This window comes from Excalfactoria chinensis, chromosome 1, assembly GCF_039878825.1.
Source record: "Excalfactoria chinensis isolate bCotChi1 chromosome 1, bCotChi1.hap2, whole genome shotgun sequence".
Lineage (NCBI taxonomy): Eukaryota > Metazoa > Chordata > Aves > Galliformes > Phasianidae > Excalfactoria > Excalfactoria chinensis.
In genome coordinates, this window is record NC_092825.1 from 136,138,247 (window position 1) to 136,164,705 (window position 26,459).

The following is a 26,459-nucleotide window of genomic DNA, read 5'->3' on the forward strand; positions in this document are numbered from 1 at the left end:
AATCTGAGTACATCTGAAAACCAGCTTGGAACCATACAGCCGTGACCCTTCCCCCGCCCCAAATGCTAAAAACAGATCCTAATTTACAAAGCTACTAAGTACTTACATCCCTTGTCTATAAAAATGAGATCCTTAACACTCAGTACCTATGAAAATCAGAACCCAGTTACTTACACTTGGCACATGCAGTGGCTCCTGATACTGAGATAGTTTACCAATGGATGGCAAGCCAAAAGATTTGTAGGGGTCCTGAAATAAAATTCAACACGAGAATGCATTAAGTTTTTACAGATGTGGAGAAAATAATATTAAATAGCTCGAAGTCTAACAGAACCCACTGTTGGAATAGCTTTGTTTTCCTCCCCAGAATTACTTGCGTTGAACTATACTTCTTCAAACTACCTCATGACACCAAATAAAGAAGTGAAAGCATGTAACTTCTCTCGCACTGCAGTCTAAAAAGCAGGAAAAAAAGTATTCTGTACATGGCTGCAGTGCATCACCAAAACTTTGAAAAACCACATCTTCACTTACTGCATTACGCTTTGGAGGAAGGATAAGAAAATATGCAGAGAAGGAATGGCATTGAGAAAAAAAGTTTAAGGAAAAAATTCCAAAGATAAAAAGAGCAGTCTGGAATTCAACTATCATTAGAAATCAAATCAACCTTCACACTTGTGGAAACCACCTACACAATGCAATGCTAATATACATTTAGTAAGATAGCAACGAAGTGTATGGATTGTAAGAACAACCAATCTCATGACAACATATTAAGATCTATTATTTAAATTCCCTCATAACTGTAAATACACTGAACAAAAAGAAAGCCCAAGCATCAGTTTGGGCAAAGACTATTCATACTCAGAAGAGCTTCCATACCAATGACATGACAAATGTTGATCCTTTATCAAAATAGTTCACATAAGTTCTAACCTGTAGAGCAAGCTGAAGATTATGGGTACATCACGAAGAGAAATAATAATAATAATAATAATAATAATAATAATAATAATAATAATAATAATAATAATAATAATAATAATAATAATAATAATAATAATAATAAAGCCCAGGGCCATAAATCAGCAATAGTTACGTGAGGCTGAATTATATTTGAAAAGTACAGTTCTCTAAAATGTTCTTGAAACAAAATGAAAGAAGCTGAGTGCCTTTTTTTAAATGAGCTTATCTTGATTTGGATACCACAAAGAATTGTCCTAGACATGCTTGAAAATGCATTTTATATTTTAGAAAGCTTTTTTAAGATGAGAGAGACAGTTTTTCCTATGAAGAAATGTGATTTCAGTAGACATGACTTGCTCCTTCAACGACCCATTAAAATGTTTTGGAACAACAACAAAATTTCTTTAAACCACTGAATTACTGCCATGGTTGTTCTAGTTTCAAGTATATAAGAAACTGGGAAATACGATTGACTATACCAAACAATACAAATTCTGAGTTATTAATTGTGAACGGAATATATAACAAATGTTCTTCAAAACAAACCTCAGCTACCATTTACCATTTCTTATTTTTGGGGAAAAAAAGAAAAAAGAAAAAAAAAAAAAAAAAAAGGTATGTTAAAAAAAAAACACTGCATTTTGAATTAAGAAATAAAAACTCTACAAACGCTCATTAACCACTTGTGTTGCATACTCTAAATCACACCTTTCGTACGACAATCCTTGACTTCACCTTGGTCTCTAATCCCCACCTGGTTATTACTACTCTGCAATTCTACCACCTACCCTCCTCCCCATTACCACTCATTTACCTCAGCATAAACTCGACATTCAACCGCCCAGCCGTTGATGGGAATATCAGCTTGTTTGTGCCTGAGAGGGTAACCCTTAGCAACACGGATCATTTCTTGGACCAAGTCCAGGCCGGTAATGCATTCTGTGACGGGATGTTCAACCTGCAAGGTCAAGAACTGTCAGTCAGTAGGTAACAAAAACAACCAAAGAAATCTCTCTCCACAAGCAAACACATAAACAAGAAATTGGACCAGGCAAGGAACATATTCCCATCTTGGTCTTTCCACCTCCCAAAAAACATATATCCGGCAAGCTCCCTACAGCCTTCTTTGCAGAGAGATACCGAAAAATAAAATAATTAGCAGATTGCAATAACTAGGAGAAACACACAAAAGGAAAAACACACTAGGAGGGTTTTTTCATTTATTTTACAGACTCAAAGCACCTGGTGATGATAAGGTTGTTTTTCTTTGCTTAGAAGCTTTTCCTTTTCAATTTTGTTTTGAAAAGACCAGCACATTAGCCCCAAATATATTTTAGCTGAGAATCTCAAAGAAGCTGATAATCAACCCATTCTGCTACACTTAACACGGCACGTCCAGGAGCTGCTTACAATTTGCCATAGAACTCGCCTACCCTAAATCTCACCCATTCGCCTGCTTTCACTAACCTGTCCTGACAAGCAACCAGATTAGCGTAATCTTACATCAGCGCAGTGTAGCAGAAATGAGCAGATGGATCCTTCAATTTTTTTTCCCCCTCCAGACTTATCTGTTTAGTGCTTAGCATGCACAATAGCTGGGCTGGACCAACAGAGTCACTCTGTTCTCTCAGCAAATTGCTGCTAACGGCTTTGGATGATGCTGCCATGGGAATACCCGTCGCTCACGCTAAACAACGCATGTGCGTACAAGCATGCACACATGTACACGCACATGCATGCACACACCTTCTTCTTTTAAATGCAAATGGATAGGAATGAATACATTAACATGGAAAAAAAATCTTTAACTGATGTATTCATGGTATTCAAGTAATATTTGGACACCTTATAGAGGGACATTGCTTAGTGGGGAATATGAGTGGTAGGTGGACAGTTGGGCTGGATGACCTTGGAGGTCTTTTCCAACCTTGGTCTGTGATTCTACGTACAGTAAAAAAAATAATTTTTTAAATCAAAGCAGCATCAGAGTGCAGGGCAGACCAGATAGATAACGTAACTCATGCTATAAGAATGTTATTCGCTCAAACACAGATCTAAGACTTTCCACATAAAAATGATGATCTGCTATTTTTGTTAGGGAACAGTATTCCAAGAGCCTTAAGAAAACGCACTTCACAATGGTTTCTCGATCATGTGATGCGATATTGCATACTCTCTGTGACACAGAAAAAGGTCAGTGAACAAACCACATGTCTTTTTTTCTTCAATACACTAGAATAAGGAAAATATTTAGTCATTACAATAATTTGTGACTAATCAGAACAAGTAGATGCTTTGGTCTTTACGAAAAAGGCCTTGTAAAAATAAACAGATGGCATCCATAATTAGCCCTGTGTGTGCTGCGAGTTTGTTCAGAGTTTCAACAACATTTTAAGACGTTTTGACATAATTTTAATGACAAATCATCACTGAAACAAGGACTTATTCTTTGAAGGATAAAGGTAACATTGAAATGGGAATCTGATTACACAGTTTGAGGGTACATGTTTCGGATTCAATCTTGAGTCTACCTAACATGATACTCCTAACAGCATTTGGAGAATCTATGAAACACCTCCACGTCTACCCTGCAGTGCTAAATTGAAGCAATCCAATTTCAATTAAAACTAAGTTTTAATATAAGGTTACTCACCACACATGAGTAATCTGAACAACAGAACTTACTCTCTTACCTTTGAAATTAAGTTTTAAAAAATTACCTCAGAGTTTACAAAACCTCAGGAATTCTAATGTCAAAAATAATTAAAATACAATGCTTCTTTTTCACAAAGACATTATTCATTATTCAGCTATACTGTCATTTTTCTTGGATTACAATTGGCATTCCAGATTCAATAGCTTCATTGTTGTTTTCAGCTTTATTGCTGATGATCAAAATAGGACGGAATGTTTCTGGAAAGAAAAATATTTGTGTTGTTTGGTTCTTATGACTCACAAACATTTATTTAATCCCTTCTTCAATAAAGATCTTTGACTTGGTCAATATTTTCCTCTGTTTCTTCAAAATACTCCCTTTGTGTCTGCACAGAAAACAGCATTCAGAAAATATGACAAGCGCAATTTTTTGAGGTCTTTTTGAGGGTGGAGAGAAGTTGTTCTGTTTTCTTACGGGACTGTTCTTAGGACTAATGCCCTTCAGGGATAATGTAGACAGAATCAACCCTATCACTAACTTGGTGGTACAAAACATATTTAAAATGCTTTTCAATATACATTAAGACAAATAGATCACCCAGATGGAGTAGAAAATAATTTTAACCTTGAAATGCTGATTGACTTTTTTTTAACTTTAATCTTTCACTGAGGTGCTCATCTCAAATTGCACTTGTTTTAGCATTTACAGTTTTCTTTCAGCATGGGTAGGGAGGGAAGGAGGGAGTCAGTATTTTTAGCATTGTACAGAATGCTCTCTGGTTTATAGCACAAAAGGACATTAACAAAGCAGAAATGCCAAATCCTGGCTCAACAAGCACCCTGCAAGGTTCTGGAGGTCCAAGAATCCTCCCACAGAGAGATACTTGAAGGATCTGAAGGCAAGGAAGGATGGGGGTAGAAGAAGCAAAGAAATTAGATCCCTCTTTTCCCAAAACATAAAACAAAGACTTCATCATTCCCTGCTTAGGAAAGTACTAGAATGATCACTGCAGTTATTTAGCCAAGGTAACCATTGTATCCGCTTTTCAATCACTGTTAGAAATTAGACTTTAAATGTTTTCGTCTCTCATTTTTCAGTCTCCTACTTTAGGCGTAATTCTTGTTTAGCTTGCCTATTTTATTTTCTCCTATTCATTTTATTCTATTCCTATTCTCCAACAACTTTCACAGTCATTTTATGAATGCTAAATCAAGAATTACTTTTTTAAAGAAATGAATGCAAGTATGCTCCTAACCAGAGCTGAATCACACTCAATAAACCAACTCTTTTAGCTGTGGATCATGCTCAGATTTCATAGTCTGCTGAGCCAAGGTCTTGCCAGTGCAACCTTAGTCATTAAGGTAAGAACCGGTGGCGTTATGGCTGTATGATAGTGGGTAAATTCACACATTATCTCTTTCCTTATCACAAAGGGCAAAACCAGACATGTCTGAAGCAAGCAATCTACAGATCATAGCCACATCAAAGCAGCTTTCCCTATTAGCAACACAACAAGGAGAAAAATTGATCACTGAAAACTCACTCTCAATGCAGTTATCTGCAAAAGTATCACCTTTACTAGCAATTCTTTTACATACGCCAAGTCCAGTCACAAACAATTATAGCAAGAAGTTGCTATCTCAGCACTTGTAAGCAAGGTCTACACCTCAAATAATCACTTTTACTGTGATCCACATAGATACAGTTCTCTGAAGAATGCCACTTTTTGTTCCTGCTTCTAAATCCACACAGTCACAACTTATGGCAAGCAACATCCATAGGGGGTTAAAGGGAGTGTTTCCCTTCATACGAGATGTACTCTTCTTCAGACACCTTCCAGCAATCCCTTCCCTGTAAGCACAAGTGGTTTTGTTTCCCTCATCTTCCAGTTCATACACCACGAGGTACTGGCAGCACTGGTGACAAAGTCTGTCAGAAAATAATAGATGGAAATAGGTGCAAAAAAGCTAGGGGAACCTGTCAACACTGCAGTGCAACTAGTAACAGTTCCCAGAACAGTATGGAAGTGCTGCTAATTCTTGCCCTATTCTTTGACTGCCAGCAGTCTTAAAGATTTACCATGCCAGGGTTCATCCACAGTTACAAAAACATTTATGCAATGTTTACAAACAGTTTAAGCTAAGAGGTAAATCAGCAGTGGCTGTTCCCCTAATATTCAGGGGAATACTTTCAGAATACAACTTTTTTCTCACAATCAGTAAGGTACTCAGGTCTAATAGCAAACCCTCAAGGGTATTCTCACAGGTTGCATTCTTGCTCCTGCATGCACAAGGAATCAGCTTACACACCCATCAGTTGGAGCATTCAAACAGACCACAGAGACCAAGAAAATCTAAGTTTCAGTAGGCTTAAATCTACAGCCCATGCCATCCCTCTCCCACTACTGTAAGCCTCTGGATGGTATCATATGCTCCTTTACATTCAAATAAATAATCTAAAAGCTAACTTTCAACATTCACCGGTTTCCAGGAAACATGATTCACCTGGAAACCCACAGGTTTTTCTTCTGCTCCAAATCCAGTATCAATTAACCCAAACCCAGCAACTTACAGATGCTCCTCAGCCCCAGTTATTTCAATGAGCCTCTTTTCTAATTTGGAAAAGCGAACATCAACAGAGGTGCACACGTTCTGCTATTCAGGCATGCAAGCTTTCTGACTGCTATGAACAAGAGCACTCTGGGGTCACATCATCTTTCTGCAAAATAGTTCCTCCACAGTAGTTCACAACAGCACATGTGTATGGGACTTCCAGGCACATGCTAAGAAAAACAGATTTTCAGAAAGGTTGATAAAGAACTGACAAGATTTAGCCCGATGAAAACACGGAATGGAAAGCACACAAATGCATAACAGGAGAAGTCCCACGTGGCCATTTTGTATAACACTAAATAATATGCATTGCTGTTTACATTTCAATTGATTACTATTTGATCAAAGAAACAAGTGCAATCAGAACTACAAAATCATCAACTGAGATGCTCAGGCAGACTTCTTCTATTGTCTTCTGAGTTTAGTCACAGAAATAAAAACTAATACACAGACATGTGTGATACTAAGTAGGTGTTTTGGTTGCTTTTTGTTTGTTTGGTTGTTTGGTTGGTTATTTATGACAGTATAAGCTTTGAAAAAAAAAAAAAAAAATATTTCTTCACACAAAACCATCTTCCAGTAATCACAGATTCACTTTTGGCAACTTCTGTTTTACAAGTGTTTGTTTCTTTACCGCACTAGACAGATGCAGGTAAGAAATAACCTATGTGGCCTATGAATACCGAATGTCATTTCTGTGTTTTCAACAACCCACAGTTGATACCAACAGGTTATTTAGCTCGCAGCTCCCACACTCCTTTCTGAAGAACTCTTGAAATTCACTATTTCTACACAACTCCTTTCCATTTCAAGCTCCACCTAAGAAAATAAAGAAACTTGCTCCCAATAAAACCATCTTACACTTTCTTTATGAGAGATGCTATGCCTGCTTCCACTATACTTAGCTGCAGCATTAAAGGGCTCTCCAAGTACTTAATTCAAGATGGGTCTTGACACAATGCAGCCATTCTTTCATTTTCTTTACACTAAATTCACCAAAGGAAAGAAACTCATGTATCATTTGAGGAGAGTTTGGGTTTTTTTCCTCTACTTATTAAAAAAAATAAAATAAAAAATGGAGCTTCCTTTCTCTCTACTTTTTTAATAGTATTCTATGATAGCTACGTGGTAGCGCTGTCTCTAAGATATCACTCCATGCCCTGGCAGCACTGTTAATGGCATCTTTCAGATTCAATGACTTAGACAAACAATGTCGGTCCCTTCTGTCAACAACAATTAGCAATGCTTTTCTGTAGTTCTTTTGGAAAGCCTGAAAAGCAGACAACCAGTAGCTACATAATGGAAGTTGCATTAGGAGGCAAGAATGTGGCAAAAATCTGGTTAACTGTTGTCGGCTGACCCTCTTGTGTGAAGAAGTGTTGTTTGGCAGCAAAATCACCTTTTCTTTCGGTTCTAAAAATGGCCATGAACAGCTGGTATAAACTGTGTGCAGAATGGATTCTGGTGGGCTTAGGGGATTGGTAATGGGATAAGAGACCTTTCACCTTTAGGTCAGTAGTTCAAATTCAGCCCAGGTTAGCAGCAATTGAAAGTCTTTACCATCTGACACTGTTCGTTAGCCTATTTAAAATGACTGAAGCAAAGTGTCACAGTAAAACAAGATTCCAGTATTAAGAAATATGAAGAGCCTCAGCAAACGGCAGAAACAGTCACTTGAGACTTCGCTTTGAAATCCCTCCATTCAGACTTTGTAGAAATCTACTCCCCTAACCGCTGACAGCCCCTTTCACTGCTGCCATCCTCCTTCCCACCTATCACAATTCATCCTCCAGACAGTTACGCATGTAAGGACAACAAAACCATCTCTCGCCATCCCATGAGCGTGCTATGGATACCGAAGTCCCCTCCTTGCCGTGGTTTTCTCTGGCAATCCCGACTGAGCTCATCACTTTGCTATTTACATTTTGCTACTTCTGCTTACACGGAGCAGCTGCAATGTTTTCCAGCGCTTCCCTCCTTCACTCAGCAAACATGTGGCAGGTGCTGCCTAATAGTGGGCAACAGAAAACAGATACCATTACGAGACTGACTGAAGTAAGAGTTAACACTGCTGGAACTCCAAACCAATAGGATTTTTATGTATTTCAACCATGCTTTTTATATTTTCATAAGGAGAAACAGATGAAGAGGAAGGTAGAGAGGGACAGAACTGTTGCATGTGTAATTCTTCCTCTGTTTTCTTGTACAGCTTGTACAGTGAATACATTGAATTCCAGTGAAAACTCTGGAATACCGCATTTTCCAGGTGACACTGAAGTCTGATGGAAGCATTAGAACTTATTAACAAAAGTCATAGCGTGGTGATCACTTATGGATGCGTGCAAATTTATTTGCCTCATCCCTTGGAAACAAGTTACTTTAAAAGAACATTTACACTAAAGAGTAAAATACAACTAACTGTAAAACACAGACATGCCATTTGTTTCCAATAAACCTCTTAGAAACACATCAATAGAACATTCTACAAAAGTAACTTTTTATTCCCTAAAAGGTAATGATATTCAAACTGTCACAAGGAGAAAACACACTGCTATTCAAACTACAGTGTCTCTCAACTTCACTGCACTGAACTGAATAGATTGTATTCAGTCTGTGCAATTCATCTTTTCAATAAGACTCTAAGCAAACTTAGTTATGTTTTGAGGAGGAAGGGAGTGCTCACTTGTCATTTTAAATCATTCAACACATGGATGAGGCAGAAGATTGGGAGCAGATCTGAAAAACAGATGTACAAACCACACTGTACTCCTCATACCCATCATCATAGTTGTCTCAGCTTTTCTCAAGCCAACAAGAAATGCTTCTCATTTCAAGGTACTGCAACCATTTGATACATTCCCTTTGCTGTCACCAATTGATTCCCTTTTAAGAAGCTTAGTCACACCGCACAACCATACCTTAACAGATATTCTTTATTTACAGACTGCAGTTTCTTTCTATCAAATCAAAAAAAAAAAGGAAAACATTTAAATTCGGTCTTTCATTGGAAAACAAAACTTCTGGTGAAAAACAGCCCTTCTGAAGGTAGTCTGACACAGAGACTTTGACGCAGGTTGGGAGTTAGGGGTCAGTAACTTTTATTTCAAAGCTCTTGTTCAGCTACTTTGGATTATGACTGCCTTTTATTAGACTGATGACAACTAGGTAACATAAAGCACACCACAGCATGAGCAGCTATAAAGAATCAGATATTCAACATCTGGTCTGCCTCAACAACTTAGCAGTGGTAGCTGCCTAAAAACCACTCCAAAAGTGCACTAAATGACAGCGTACAGGAAGTTCCCTTGTAGCTGGCAGAGCAGACATTTCTACACTTTCTTGTGAAAAGGGAAAATAACAAGTTTTGCTATTCAATTATCCAATCTCGTGTCTCATCAGCTAGCTTTTGAAAGGTGGCAGAAAAGCAAGTAACGAAAAGTGCACCGCCATTAGCAGAGAGTAAGCCATTCTATCTGAACGATTAAAACATCTGTAAAAGATTTGCGTAGCATACAAGAGACAATGAAGCTGATTCACAAGCTTTTTTATCACTTTCCAATCTCACGTTGCAGCAACACCTCACACCAAAACTACATAAAATATTAACTTCCTGTAGGGTGCTCTTTATTCTTTACTTGCAGGACTGTTTAGCAGGAAAGGTATACTCCCAAAGAGTTCCCCAAAATGACAGTCAAACAATAACAGTTCTCATTTACTGCAAAATAATCTACAAAACACATTAGAAGACCCCTCGCATACACCGAAGAGATGGAAGGGAGAAATCAGCAAGCCTTGTCAAGTGCTGGACATGGTTTAGTTGGCTTTACGCAAGTTTATTCTGAAGTCTTTATATAAAGTAAAGAAAGATTACAGTGATCTGATTAGAGATTGCATAAATATTGAAACAGACACAGAAATTTGCATAACTTGGTAGATACATTCTAATGATGCTGACAGGTATCTGTGTCTGTAGTATACACTGACAAAGACCTTAGAAACATGATTTACAGACAAGATGTTTATCATTTAAGGAAGTCCTTCTAACTGTTGAGTACTACTCTGAAACTGGACAAGTAAGTCTGTCAGTCATTGTTCACAGTCAGAAGATGCAAAAGGAAAAGACCAAAGCAATAGAAGGACGTCTGGAAACATTCCTCTTCCTGAAGTTAAACCTAGATGAAAAAAGCTTTATTGGAGTTCCTATGTTCAGCTCTCATTAGAAGAGAGATGTTAGTTGCATAACTGTTGACTGAACAGAAAGCAAAGTCTGAGACCTGGCAAAAGTGGCAGATCAATTGGGTAAGTCTGGGGAAGAATCGGAGAAAAATACCACTCCCCAGCCTCAAGCTGAAATGCTAATTAGAGACAATACAGAGTCAGGATAGAGGAATTAGAGAATAGCTACACAAGCGCTGTAATTTAAGATTAGTAAATTTCCTTAAGGCTTGGAAAGAATGAATCTAGTATTATAGGGCATTGTCAAACTGCTTAGGCTATATTTCAAAAGGAGTCTCTAAAATCCTGAAAGATGGAATCATGGAAGCTTTCTTAATGTGTATGTAGAGACCTCTGCAACTGAGCAAGCTTGACGCTTAGAACTATGAAAGTTCTTACCACTACAAATTAAGGCAGGTAGGGGATAGACACCACAGAAGAAAATCCAAGATAGCATCTTAACACAACAAACTGAAAAGAGGATCAGCTCTAAGCATACTTGATTGTTTCCACTTAGGAATTGACGGCCAGTGGTATGTGAGAGCAAGGAAATGGTTTTGGACTTCAAGTGTGTTACACAGAAACCCAAGCATGAATTTTCTTCACACAGGAGTCTGAAAATTACTCTCTCAAGAACTACAAGCTCAAGAAGAACATAAAGAATATGTTCAAATAGAGAAATTCCTCTTAACCTCTTAATAAATTACACAAAGCAATTACCAGTCGCTCTTTCTAACAGAATCTAAGATAGAAAGTACTGTGCCTAGAATACAAACTCCAAGCAAAAGTGTAAGTAAATTACAACTGTCAAGAGTTGCTCCAAAAACACTGCTGCCTGGAAAGGTGAATTTTACCCACAGAGTTAGCTTAGTACTGGCTCCTTTAATAACCTCATTCCTTCAAGCCACAATCTTATCTCATTTCTTTACCCAACCATTACACAAAGTTATTGAAATATGTTAGGATTTCAAGCACCTCTTTACCCTCTATCACTGCTTACATGTGCAAGCAGCAGCCTGAATGCAGCCCCAGTGAAATGTAGCTGAAGTTGAAAAAGGAGCTAATCACTCTCTTGTTTGATTCCAAATTTCAGTCTTTCTGTAATTTAACAAAGCGAGAGAAGGAGGATAGAGCGGACCGTATTTACATTCTCACAAGTTGGATTTCTTCCTGTTTCTGAGAGTGATGTTCAGACTTCAAGGCATATACCTGCTTTCTTCATAATTACTAGAACCACATTATCAGGATCAACTGAAGGGTAGGAGTGTGGCTGTCCAGGAAGCAGATCATCCACTCATTTGCAGGGCACACTGCACATCTAACACTGGCTCCGTGAGTTGTTATGAAAAACCTACCCTACCCTATGTTAGCAAAGTTGCATTCCACTCACATTTTCAAACACGTGCAGATTGCCAGTGTTTTTATTTCTGATATACACATAGCTTTAGTCACTCTCCCAGAGATACTCAGTAAGTGATCATCAAACAGAAAGAAACTTGAGGGACCAGGGGGAAAAGCATCAGAGCACAGTGGCTAGTCACTGACTGTGTGCTCACAGTGGCACTTAACAGCGACCTCTTGAAAGGTCTTTAGGTCAAGTGTAACAAAGAGCAAAAAAACCTCTGAATGCTTACTTGAGTGCTCTACAAGGGCTCAAGGCTGCGAAAGTCTTGTATACACAGGCTTATTTAAGTGACTGGATCTTTTAAGTTCAGTTGGAAGTGCTCACATCCGTCAACTTAGTTATGTGCAAGTCTTTGCAGGACCAGACCCCTAAGTATGGAAAGAGGTTATGTTCTGTTTTTTTAAATAACACTTTTCTGAATCTGAAGAGCTGTTTTTCTTACCTGGAGTCTAGTATTCATTTCCAAGAAGTAGAAATTCTTACTGGAGTCCACAAGGAATTCTACAGTTCCAGCAGAGGAATATTTTACTGCTTTGGCAAGAGCTACTGCTTGTTCTCCCATTGCTCTTCGAGTTTCAGGATCTAGAAAAGTGCTACAATACAAAAACAATGCCTTTCTTCAGTCAAAAAAAAAGAAAAAAAAGAAGAATCATTTCATTTTCTGCTTAAACTACCAGCATCATTATTCAAGTAATGAAAATATGTGAAAACTCTTAAATATATGCCTTTACATTTATGTCCTAAACAGGCACACTACATGCTCACAATTAACCACTAATGTACTGAAGATTAAGGATAAATAACACTATTTTTAATATTTTAGAGCACCAGGACCTATAAAAAAATCAAATTAAACAAAAAATAAATATATATAAATGCATGCCACTTTAGAAAGCATATCTACTTTCATGAAAGCTGTAACTAAGAAATAAAGAGCCATAATGAAAGGAATAGTTAGTTTCTTTAAGGAAAGAAACTATCTGATAGAAACAAGAATGCCAAAACACAAGACAGAAGGTGTAAAGAGAATTTGTCTTCTGACTCCAAATTAAAACCAGGTCTGTTTCATTGATATTCTGTGTAACAAAGAAATTCTGAAGTTCGTGAAGTATTTGCTTGAGCCTCCTATAAACGTAAAAGAGTAATAAAAAAAAATAAAATAAAAATAAAAAAAAAAAAGTGTATTCATAATACTTAGTAAAAACACAGTCCACAATGCCATGATAAACCTTCACCTTCTGTATCACAGCTTTATTTGTATGCTGAAGGCTAGTTATAAGTGTTTGTTAATTGTAATTCATTACTCTCCACAAAGCACAGATATCACTCAAGGGCATTTGAAGAGCAGCTCCACTGGCATTCCAACCCTTCTCAATCTAGGAAATCAACACACCACTTTCACTGGCCAAATTCAGTAAAAGATCAAGGGCAACACCTATCCTGCATGTTCCCCTCCTGTGTGGTAAATCTGTATTTATAATATATATAGTTCATAATCTACGCAGGTAGTTAATTTATAGCTATGGAAATTTCTGTGGTTTTCCATCAAAGCTGAGGAATAGACTGCCTTTCACCCTCATACACCGACCTTCAAGTAAATACGGCACTTAACTGTTTTATATGAGCTTATAGACACGTTTACTGTATTTCTGTGGCGATGTATATTAGGCACGTATCTGTATCTCAGCTATCAATTACTTCTGTGCAGGCATAGGAAGCCAATTCAACATTAGGTCTAATGCTAAAATGGAAAGGCCACTGTATCAAATGTTATGTACTTCTTGAGGTGTCAACAAGAGCAGGTCCTAGTTCTATAAAGGACTAGGCAAGAGCCTCCATGTATATGAAGTAGCCCCACCAACAGCAGGAAAGCTCCACCTGGTGCCCTGGACTACAGTCAAGACATAAGTCTGGGTCTGGACTTACCTCTGGCTTGTTGCTCTTTTGTTTTCTTTTATTAAAACTGCAAATCACACAACAGCTAGAAATTTCTGCCATAACAAACCATATTTGGCAAGACATGAAGACCAAGGAAACATCCAGACAAACTGAGAGGCAAAGGAATAGATACTTCTCTCCATGTAAAAAGTGCTTCCTAGAACCCTAGTCCAGATAGTGCCACAGGGGTGGATTGCAACAGACAGGAAGGCAAGCAGTTCCAGAATTTTAGGGGAAAAAAAAGTCTTTCTTGGCAACAATGGGGTCAACAGGAAAAGATCACAGAACACAGGAAAGCTGTCAGTAGATCCTATGCCAGATCAGAGCAAAAAAATATCTATATATAAATATAAAACATAAGATATGTGAAACTGTGCCCTATTTATCATGAATAGCTGTTGATAACAAAAGAGTTTCATAATATTTCTTACTTTGATTCGATAACATATTACACAGAGTCATTAACTTATAATTCAACCCAGGGTTTCTGCAAGGTTTTGATCATGAAAGGTCAACGAGTAGTTTATGAAGAACAGAACCTTTTCAATATTGGCTTAATATTCTATTTCTAGAATAACCATTATTACTTCTCGTACAGATGAAAGACTGTTACTCCCCTTTATTACAGTGGTGTCTCCCTATGTTTGTTAAATGTATGTCAGAGATCTCTCTGTACACCTCCTGCTGTAGCTGAAGAATGGAACAGAAGTGTCACACTGCTCAACTTGATCTCTGCCATGTGGTTATGCTTTATGCTCTAAAACGACTGGAATATCCCTGCAATCAGCTAGCTTAATTAACTCAAGTATTCCTATTCTCCTCTATTGCATTTCCTTTCATATTGTTCCTATCATTGTTTCTCCATTCTTTAACCGCTCACCTTATACAACAGAAATAAATCTTCTCCAGTACAATTAGCCATCACTCGAAAAAACAGCATTTTAAACCAGACTTCAACTTTTTCTCACGCATATACCTTTAATTCTTCCAACCAAATAGTTCCTATGGCAGCATGAAGGCTGCAAAATAAAAAGGATTCACAAGATAAAAGCACCAGAGAGAACAAATAAGATCAGACCTGACATTTCACTTATAAGACCTTCCTCAAGCTATTGTAAAGTTGATCAAAGATGGTCCAATTGTTTTGTTCTATTGTTTCTACATCCAGAGAGGCGACTACATGGGCTATATGTTACCTCTCCACCTCCAATTCATCAGATAATGTTTCCCAAACTATCTTTATCATTGTCACTCAGATCAAGTTAAGTCCCTGCTCAGCTTGTAACATTAACCTTCCTCTGAAGATACTGCTGTACTGGGTGATAACAGTAGCCCCATTTTCCAAACTTCAAGGTCAGCTTATCTGCTCTAAGGAAATAGTTGGGCATGCTGTTTGTTTAAACTATTTACTTACCTACAATTACCATTCTTCTATTTGTGCTTACTACCACACTGCAGGCATAAATATTCTACAGTATTGGAGAACAAAATTTTGGCCTCCACATCTAAGTTCTCTATGGTTACAAACAGAATAGGCTCACAGTTTCCCTTAGCCCAGAATTCTTCAAGTATTTCCAGACAGAAAGTGATATGAAAAGTGGTTCTGGCACACATGTATGCTGTACAGCTCTGAGAAGAACTTGTACATACAGTACTCAGCAATGACATCTTAAGTTCTTGTCTACTGTATTCTAAATCATTGGTGACTTTACAATGGCAAGTAATTGGAATATAATCCTAAGGCACTTCACTTGATACTGAGATGTTACTGAGAGAGCTTAGTGCTTACAGAAAGTGAGAAAAGTTGCTGTCTGTGCACCTTCCAAGAATAGAAAGATTTCTGAGAGAAGCTAACAATGGTGCATGCCAACAAGGTCACAAGAAGAGTTTGACTGTTTCACTTGCATTCCAATGCAGGCATTTACTGGTAAAGTAGCTTCCCTTTTGAAATCTCCTCTTAGATCTTTCTGTCACAGGCAGAAATAATAAAAAACATATTTGTCCTTTGAACCGAAATTGAAAGAGCATCTTTCAATTTAAAAGGACTTGCAAAATTAATGTCTAAGATAGATAAGTCTACCACAGTTCTGAACAGCACATGTGTAGTAAGAAAAGGAAAAAATATACTAAGAAAGTTGAAACTCGGAGAAATTTTGGGTAACATTTGAGACTGTGTTATAGGAGTAACCTTGTTCTGAAGGTCTCATGTGACACGATTCAAATCAAGGGACATAGCATCACCTAAAACCTCTGAAGTAGATGCAACCAGTGAGAATAAGCAGGCAGCTAGCAAGTTCTAAGCCACGGGTGTCCAACCTTTTGGCTTGCCTGGGTTGCACTGAGTGAAGAGGAATTGTATTGGGAATAGAAAAAAGGGCATCAAGGAAACATAAAACTAGTGGGATATTTGACCTTGTTTTTGTGAACTAATGCATCAGTATCTCATACGATGGCAATGGCTGCAATTGTTAGTGAGTTCCTTAGATACATATATATTATTTTTTTTATTCTCATTTTACTCTTTCTGTGTGGAAACATTTGTTCACAAATGTACTGCCAAAAAGTAATGACATGAATGAGGTGTGATTGTGAAGTGACAGATATTTCACTGTGGTAAGATAGGGCTTATAAAAGTCTGGTAAAGAGACATGATTGATTTTTCCTTTGAGTTGGATGTCTAATACCAACTGTATACATTTCATTTGAAAATCTGCAGGTAATGTTTTAATCTCGACTGAAAATGGAGTAGCAAACACATCAAAAAACTACAATATTCTTTGATTCCTTGAAACCCATTCTCAAATTCCTTTATCAAAACAGAAAGCACAGCTGTGTATTTTTTGTTGTTCACAGGACTGTGTTTAGCCAATGTATCAAAATGCATAACATTATTTGCCCTACAATCAGTTTATCATAATGGAAGCTTTATTTCAAAGGCTGTTTTGGTTTGAAACACGGCAAAGATAAGTTTGATTTTCACCTTGAAGACACATTTAACTCATTTAAATGAGTTGTCAAATCCACAAAAAAAAAAAAAAAAAAAAAAAAAAAAAAAAAAAAAAAAAAAAAAAGTTATATCTTCATGTTCTGGCACAAATTTTCCTTCTGATTCCATAAATTACTTCATTTTACTTCACAAATCATAAAGATTTTTTAGCATTTTACTCTGACTTAGCCACCTTCCTTCAGAAAAGTAAATGATATCCCCATAATCAGCATCCATACTCTCAAGGAACACCTGGAACTGACTGAAACACTAAGTAAATACATGTCATGAAACTAATTATAATGATATCACTAATTATTTTATATTTTTGGTGAGCTTTATGAGACACTGAAAATTACCAAATTTGTCAGTATCACGCAAGTATTCTGGATATTTCCTCCACATTGAATGTGTCAACTTATCAAATTATTTTATGAAATTAATAACAAAAAACGCATGTGCTCACAGGCACACTCACATATGTAGGTTGAAATACTACTGGCACTCACTGTTTTACTCACCAAGCACCACAAGCACATGGATCGTGTAACACACATGGGTTGAAGTTTGACTGAGTGTGTGGCAGGCATGAGAGGTAGAGTTAGCACTGCAGCCTACCCTCCACAGAATTCCACTGTTGTCAACACAGCTTACTTTTGAGTTACGTGCAATCAGCTCATGAAAAGGATTGCTGAAAATCACTTCATAGTATTAGAAGTTTATGATCTTGTGCAGCTACCCCACTAGGTGCCCAGGGCCATGTGTGGCCTATGGGCTACAGGCTGGACATGCCTTGTTCTAAGGACTTGATCAGGGTCGATAATGATATGAATCTTATGTGACAGTACAGAACAGAATGGTAGGTGCTGTATCACTATATCACCAGTGGAGATGATGAGGTGCTAGCACAGGCTGTTCAGAGAAGCTGTAGATATCCCATGCTCAGAAGCATTCAAGGCCAAGTTGGACAGGACCCTGAACAACCTGGCCTGGTGGGAGGTGTCCGTACCCATGGCAGGCGGTTGGAACTGGATGGTTTCTAAGATCTCCTCCCACCCAAACCAGCCTACAACTCTGCAAACAGGAAAGGCCTGAAATTGTACAGAGAAGGTTTAACAGCAAGGGTCCTGACATTAAGCATTTTGAGACACAGTCCTTAAATGTCAGTTCACAGTGGATCAAATCTTTGATCTCTTTGACTGCCACAGAAAAGGATAGTGCTGGGTGATCGTAGTGAATAAAAAAGCATTACAATGGCATTTCTCCATAAGACCACTTCAGATAATTTAGTGGAAAGCCATAAGCATATTCAAGAAATTATGATTGAATAGATAGCTAATCTGAACTCAAAACCAGAAAATGTGGCTAAAATCTAACTCTGGGCATCAACTAGAACAGGTAACAAAGTGCCTCTGATCAGCTGAATGTTCTTTCACCAAAGTGGTGAGGCCGAATAAAATGCTTTAGAGAGCTTTTACAGGTTCTGAAATGGCTAGAAAAGACACCTGCTCTCAACAAAGTTAAGAACAATCCATTGAGCTCCAGTTACTCAATAGGAAGTCAACTAAGATTGTATATATTTACATTCTGCTGACCAATTCATTTTGAACTGCTCATGAGGGATCGGTGCATTTTCTGATAAGCTGATGGGCTTTGTTTACCTACATGGGGATGATTCCTTTCTTAATTGCCCTACAAGACTGAAAAATACAAAAGCTTAACACTTTATTTTGCCAAAGCACACTGTCTCATAGCAACCATCTCTGAAAAGGAACAGAGAGGCTGAGATAGAAGGAACAAAAACTGAACCAAGAAACAACAGACAAACATTGCTCACCTGTTTAAATTTCAACCTGTAAAGTGAAAAGCCAAAAAAAGTCTGAAGTTAAAGCTGAAGACAAAATTCTTCTAAGTCACCAGAAGTTTTGCCCAGCTCTCTAAGTATGCCAGGATACCTATGCTCAACACTAGATAAAAAACTGTCAGCACTCAGAAAATCTTACTATCTTTGCTTTCTGAAACAGACAGAGCAGGACAACTGACAATGGTAAAAGGGAATAAGCAAAGTATGTTAATCCCTAGAAAAAGCTACCACAGGCCTAAAGTGAATCAAAACACATTTGAGAAGAGGTCAGAGTTGTACAAAATACAAACAGCCAATAACATCCCTATCTCTTCAGCTTTATGCAATATAAATAAGGGGCTTTGACCTAGCCTAGAGATTTTAATGGCAGCTATCACACAAAATAGGAAAAATATTAATAACCTAGTGAGGACAGCATACTTCCTCCACAATGATAGGACCAGGAGTAATTAATCAGTTAGGTGAAGTGAACCATCACTACTACCAGGAAGGATTCTGCAGTCAATTGCAAGCAGCTGTAACACAGATGAGGCTTCCAAAGCTGTCAATAAAGGGCTGGGAAGGTCTAAAACAGTCAACAGCAGTGCGAAAGAAGAATTTTCATGCCAAATTTTGGAAGCTGTTGGCTTGTTCACACTCTTTTCTAGAGAAAGTGGTAAGAAAACTTACTGGCAACTCCAACTGAGAAGCTCAAGAAAGTTAAAAGCTGATATTTCTGATGAAAGAAATGCTCTAGTTAGTCATGGTTGGCTGGTAATAGGAAGACATATCACTCCTTTCAATTCACCACAGACACAGAGCATGAGCAAGAAGCAACTTATATGTACTGTTGAGACAAAAAGCTCTCCTAAGTGCTTAGGTATACATATATGCACACACATATTACACTGGGACACAAAGCCTTCATCTTGCATAAACAAAAACACAGTCAAAATCCTAGTCACAATACTTCCGAGAAATCCAGAAGAGCTACAGGAAGCAACAAAAGCTATTTAAGCATTTATTACTGGGTTTGCATCCTTGAATTCTTTTAAATTTAAAATCTAGGTCACACACAGCGCCAGTCCCACCCACAGTGGTCCAACATTAACTTCTATGCTGCCTATAAATAAACATCAATTAAATCACGTGCTTTCCCTCATATCCTAAATTGTTGCATCACAGTTCTGTGCTGTAAAAATGTCAAACCCACACCAACTGATGAATCCATAATGTAGGGAATTCCCACAAGTAGACATACACCTCCGTCTGGTTTTCTGAAATCAGAATTTCCTCCTGCCCTTTTTTCTGCATATACTGGACATCAGACAACAGAGAACACAGAAAGACCACACCTTGCACAGAATCAGTGTATTTCAGTTCCATGGGATTCCTAGGGCCTGGACCATCACCCCTATGAGGAGAGACTTAGGGAACTGGGTCTGTTTAGCCTTGAGAAAAGAAGGCTGAGAAGGGACTTGATCCAGGTTTATAAATACCTGAAGTGTGGGAGCCATAGTGGCGAGGCTGGTCTGTTTTCAGTAGTGCGTGGGGACAGGACTAGGGGAAATGGGCTGAAACTTCAGCATAGGAAGTTCCGCACGAATGTGCGCAAAAACTTCTTTAAAGTGAGGATGACGGAGCACTGGAACAGGCTGCCCAGGGAGGTGGTGGAGTCTCCTTCTCTGGAGATATTCAAGACCCGCCTGGACGCCTACCTGTGCAACATGTTGTAGGGAGCCTGCTTTGGCAGGGGGGTTGGACTCGATGATCTCTAGAGGTCCCTTCCAACCCCTATAATTCTGTGATTCTGTGATTCTGTGATTAAGACCATTTAGGATCTCTGAGTTACTGGACACCTACATCCACAATTCACTACTGTGAACAGTAGTAAAAGTGGTGTCGAATATTTAGAACTTAATATTCATTTCCAAATTAAAAAAATAAAATAAAATAAAATAAAATAAAATAAAATAAAATAAAATAAAATAAAATAAAATAAAATAAAATAAAATAAAATAAAATAAAATAAAATAAAATAAAATAAAAGCCTGCATCTGGTTCACTGATAATTACAGTAACAGTCAAGTACCCAATTTACCATTCCTTAAAATCTTTATTCCAAATTGTATTTGATTTTCAAATCCAAAAGCTGAATAGTAAAGGGAAGGAAAGTATCTCAGATGTATTAAGCAAGTCATCTCATATACTCCATATATTTCACTGGTAAGATCCGTACCTATTTTATACAAGATCATGAAAAAATATAACAAAATATCATTTTTCTCTTTACAGAATGTAATGAAGTAAGATCCAGCCACCCTTTTAAGTACATTATCATCACAGAATCATAGAATGGTCTGGGCTGAAAAGGACCACAACGGTCATCTAGTTTCAACCCCCATCTAGTTGCCAACCACCAGACCAGGCTGCCCATTACACTCAAATGGCTGTAACATAATAAAACATAGCAAGCACTTTCTTTGCATCTTATTGAATAAACTTTGCTTGCAACTGTACAATGAAATCAGCTTTTCAAAAGTCTTTTCAGTAACTATGTATCTGCATTGAGTCCAGTATACATACCTTGGAGCTTCCTCCACAACTTTCTGATTTCTTCTTTGAATAGAGCACTCCCTTTCGTTCAACCACAAGGCATTGCCATGTTTATCTGCCAATACCTGAAACAATAACATGCTGCCGTTACCCCACAGATGAATGCATATGGTTTTTTGACAATATACTGCTATAATCATAGTATCATAGTATCGTGCGAGTTGGAAGGGACCTTAGAGATCATCGAGTCCAACTCCCGGGTTTCAAGCCCCCTGTGTAGCGAAGCGGCACTTCTACCCCTGCGCCACAGGGGAGATTCGAACCTGGGCCCTCCGGTGCCGCAAGCAGCAGCTTATACCACTGCTATAATACAGCATTCAGTCACTTTTTTTTTTTTTTTCAAGTCAAGAAACAACTATTGGGGAAAAATGCTAGAAAAGAAAAATAATTGTATACAAAATATTAGTTGAATGCTACTTCAAATTCTAAACAGGATTACTTCAAAGCCATTCTCTAGTCTACATATGTCAAAGAGCACTCAGGTCTTGTGAGAGCTCCCAAACAAGTTCAGAATTGATAGAAGTCAGAAATCAAAGAGTGAAAAGTTACCATTTCAAGCCTCTAAAATTGTACTGCATACTGAAATTCTCAGAATCACACTGTTAGCATTATTTTTTGTCAACAAAAGAGAGTAAAATCTTGAAGCATGTCAAATTTAGCCTTGAATTACAGGCAAAAACTTTCAGAAACAACAGCTAATGGGTTTTCCTTAGTAGACTGAGCATCCTGTCTTAAACAACTAAGAAGAACTCACCAGAAACTTTGAAATCTTTTGTCACTTCCTCAGCATTTCCAATGGAAATTAGTGGTGTCAAGGACTTTCTCAAAAACAGAGTCAACTATAGCTCTTGACTGCAGCTTCAGACCATGAAAAGGTTAAATATCCAGTTGAACGCCTAGATCTAACTAACTATATTATACACTTGAGAAGAAAAAAAAAAACAAAAACCACACAAATTCAGCATGGCAGAACTCTCAACTGATTCTGCAATTTCAAGCTGAAAGGAAAAGGTACTCTATCACTTTATGAATTCTTTTGTACAGTGCAGCCGTTTCAAATAGCAGGAGACAGGGCTTAAGGATTCAAGCAGACTTTTTCCCATCTTGTGATGTTGTACTCTATGCACTTATTCTTTGAACAATTTGTTTACTTGCAGACCACACCTGCTCCCTTGTTCCTTATAAAATTTTCCTTCTAATCCATTTTCTTCCATCTATCTTCCTGCTCTGATCTGCTGGAACCTGTGCCAATATTCATGCTTCATTCTTTAACATTGCAGTTCTACACTGAAAACAGACAAGATAAAAAAAAAAAATGGAGACAATCTTCTTCAAACTGTGTGAACTCAACCATATCTACTGACATTTGTGACAAAGAATCTGTATTATTCATTATTCCTCTTAGCACCACAGAGCGAGAATGGCACTAAGCAAGATGAATTCCTGCATCTATGACACCAATGTTTCCCGATGCGTGAATAATCTGAGTCGATGTAACTGAAAATGAGGCACCGATCTCATGAAGGTAACTTGTGCACTGTGCAGCATCAGAGACAGAGTGCTCTGCCCTCCTGAAGAATACGACTTATCTTTTCCTCAGGAATTTCACTGGGCTTCCACAAGAACCTTCTAGAGGAAAAATTCCTTAGAAAGAGTTCTACAAGAATGACACTACAAAAAAGATATCAAGGGATTCCCTAAACTACAGGTTATCCCAGAGGCCTCTTCCTTGACCTCTGTAAGGTTCAGTAGCATGCAACTTCAGTCAAATGCTAGATTCTATGACCAACTCCCCTGCACAAAGCAAAAGAAAATCCAACAGCATCTAAAGCAACTTCCTACTCTAGTTCTAAATCATCCAGTCCAGAACTAAACGCCACTGAGTTCTACAGAAACACATTTGGGAGAAGAAAAGATTTATTGTTCTTGTTGTTTTCAAAACAGTGATTCTAGGGCATAGCGTGGTAATGGTAGGAAAACTGCTGCCCTCCAAGCAGAATGATTCCTTGTGAGCACTTCTGCTTCACCACAAAGACTACAGTTTACAACAGACTTCAACCTCACCAAAACAGAAACTAGAATAGTCCTATAATGTTCAATGAAATTAAGCTGATGTGCTGCTTCTTTCTCTCCTCCTTCTCTCTACTCCCCTACCCCCACCCAAGGGAATAATATTTTTCAAGCCAATCAGCAAATATTTTCATTAATTTCATGACATTTCTTGTATCCTTCTTAGCAGAAGGATACAACCTGTACCTTAAAATAAATACTATTCCATTATTCCACTGGTTTCACTGGATACTTATTTCATGAAACAGTTGCATTTCAGAAGACATTTACAGAAAATTGAGATTGTAATCTCAAAATAAAGTGAAATTCCACTGCACGTCTCACTAAAAATACATGTCACACCTAAGGCATTTTGCTAAATACCCTAATGTTCTTACAAGAGAATGACCCGCTATGCAGAGCTGTTATTATAGTAGTTTATGTTATGTACAGCTACACATGAAAATAACTAAATATAATGTACCACAACTAACTTCTTCTGTATGATTCAGCAACATTTTATTTCCATTGCACATCTGCTATTAACCAAGTAATGGTTAGACATTCCAAGTATTCTTACTTTAAACTCAGATCCTTTATGTCAGATATTTCAGGACAAGACTTCAAATCAGTCCAAGCATAACGTCTATTTGGACTCTTTTTTCCTGTTGATTGTTTTAGCCTTTTCTCATGTTTTACAAAGTGATTGTTTTATAGCTAGACGCAGGAAACCCCTTATTTAACAATTTTAAATACCATCGCTTTGGAGCTATATGAGAATGTTAAAAAAGAGTTCTGTTTAAAAGTTACTGCTAACTCAGTAAATATTTGGCATCTGGTCTTGAATTGTTTGTATATTCAGTAGTTTGAAAACGAACCAAGGTCAATGTCCTAAAGCTGATTAAAACGTAGTTAAAATGATACGCTACTATACTGTTACAAGGTACCATCAAAGTGTTTGTGTAAGGAAAACAACACTTACTGTATCTTTCTTAAAAACAAAACCATAAATTATTAATGGCGTAGCTACACTGTTTAATCCAGATGAAATTACTCGGTTGTTCTTAATTACAGTGCTCCCAAGTTTTGAAGTAACCTTCGTCTTAAACCTAAAGGAATCATGACAGAATGCTAAATCTGGCCCCAGCTGATTGAAGTATAGAGGAATCAAATCTTATCTAACTTTAGTCATCAAAGAGTCAGTAGGAAACTGCTGAAGGTCTCTCTCTAAACAATGCAGAATAAGGGGCACCTTCAGAAAGCGACGTATCCCTAATTTTCTCGGGCAGCAGAACTGAATCTCAGGAAGCGCGTAACTCTTTCCACTGACCAGAGAGGCAGCTTAGACAACTAGATTAGAACAAAGGGCCAGATTTAAGAAGACTACAAGAATCCCAAGACAAAATGCACTTCAGATTATTCAAGAAAGCACTTGAATAAATGATCACACTTGTTCCAGTTCAACTGAATTTCAAACAGTCCCTTGAAGACCAATCTCAAAAACGCCTAGGAGCCAAATATATTTCACTCTCTAAATTCATTCCAAAATTATCTTCAGTCTCCCTGAAGGCACCTCTCTTTCATCCCACCTTGTAACCTAGCTCAATTTAACATGCAATAAAGCATTTATAGGCTAAACTGTAAAGATGAAGAGAAATGGAACATTAAGAAGAAAGAAAGAAAGAAAGAAAGAAAGAAAGAAAGAAAGAAAGAAAGAAAGAAAGAAAGAAAGAAAGAAAGAAAGAAAGAAAGAAAGAAAGAAAGAAAGAAAGAAAGAAAGAAAGAAAGAAAGAAAGAAAGAAAGAAAGAAAGAAAGAAAGAAAGAAAGAAAGAAAGAAAGAAAGAAAGAAAGAAAGAAAGAAAGAAAGAAAGAAAGGAGGAAAGAAAGAAAGAAAGAAAGGAGGAAAGAAAGGAGGAAAGAAAGGAGGAAAGAAAGAAAGAAAGAGAAAAGAGGAACAAGGATATAGGTATCCAAAATCATTAGTCCTATCAAGACAGCAGAGGAAAGCGCTCTAGCAGCCTAAGTTCCTTTGTAACTGAAGATTAACACTGAAACTAAACATTCGCTATGTCTTGCCATGACCCTCTGAATGAGAATAGGTTGGGTTTAAAAATCATTTCTGGAGACTGTTTCCTCATTTCACATATGCTTTAAGTTAGTCTGTGAGCACACGAGTTCTGAATTGAGATAGGAAAAAAAAAATAGAAGAAGAAAGAACATCAGGTTTGAGTGGGCATATATTTGGCAGGGCAAAAAGTGTTGAATAGTTCTCTCCTACAAATCATTCTACACTGTCAGATTTGTTGTTGTTTCATTCAGCTATGGAGCTACTGTCAAAAAACTTCAGAATCTCATTGTAAAGAAATAAGAGTAGTTATACTAAAAGAAAAAAAAAAAAAACAAAAAAAAAACAAAAACCTACATCATGCCACAGTTTAGAGTTTATATTTTGGATAAGAATTAGTGAAATCTCTGTCATGCAAACTGACATACGCCATACAAATTTCTTGTTGAGAAAGAAAACTTCAAGGCTATTGACAGACACGGTTTAGTTTCATACATAAAATTAAATACATTCCAAGTTTAAAGCAAAACAAATACAACTTTGTTAAAAAATCAGCCCAAAACAAACAAGTCTTGTTTTGCATTAGCAGATCTGGTTTAACGCAAGATCCAGTAGAAGACAAAAAGGAATCATAACCCAAAAAGCAGGGAGGATATATCTGACTTTGAAGATCTACACCCAAAAAAACACAAATCATGCAGAGTTCACAAACAGCATCAGGTACTTCAGATACAAAACTAAAATTCTGACAAAACCACCTATAATTTGCAAGAAAAATGTTAAGCACTCCTTGCTCAGAGCACTGGAATCAGGACCCTGAGTTCAAACTTCAGCTCTCAGAACAGATACTTACAGCCTCTCATATATATATATGTATGTATATTTGTGTATATATTTATTTATATTTTCAATGAACTGAGTATGGTTCATTGTCTTCCTGCTAAAGAAAGGCTAGAGAATCAAAACAGGAAAGCTGCACTGTGTATGATAGCCATGCAGTTTGAGCAATGGTTCAAGATACAGGAAAACAAGACTCTTTAGCCTAACATTCGAAAAAATATTCCCTAATGCTTAATCAGGCCCACCAAGTTCCATGTTAAGGGTGGA

General features: G+C 37.5%; 1 protein-coding gene across 1 annotated transcript in view; it reads right to left on the minus strand.

The window, feature by feature from the left end:
- Window positions 1-26,459, minus strand: part of PCCA (propionyl-CoA carboxylase subunit alpha) — a 260,731-nt gene that overhangs the window by 144,071 nt on the left and 90,201 nt on the right. The window contains exons 11-14 of the mRNA XM_072347043.1: window positions 21,208-21,302; window positions 12,297-12,447; window positions 1,781-1,924; window positions 175-249 (exon numbers count right to left, since the gene is read on the minus strand). Of these exons, the coding sequence (XP_072203144.1) occupies window positions 175-249; window positions 1,781-1,924; window positions 12,297-12,447; window positions 21,208-21,302 (465 nt within the window). The remainder of the gene's footprint in view (window positions 1-174; window positions 250-1,780; window positions 1,925-12,296; window positions 12,448-21,207; window positions 21,303-26,459) is intronic.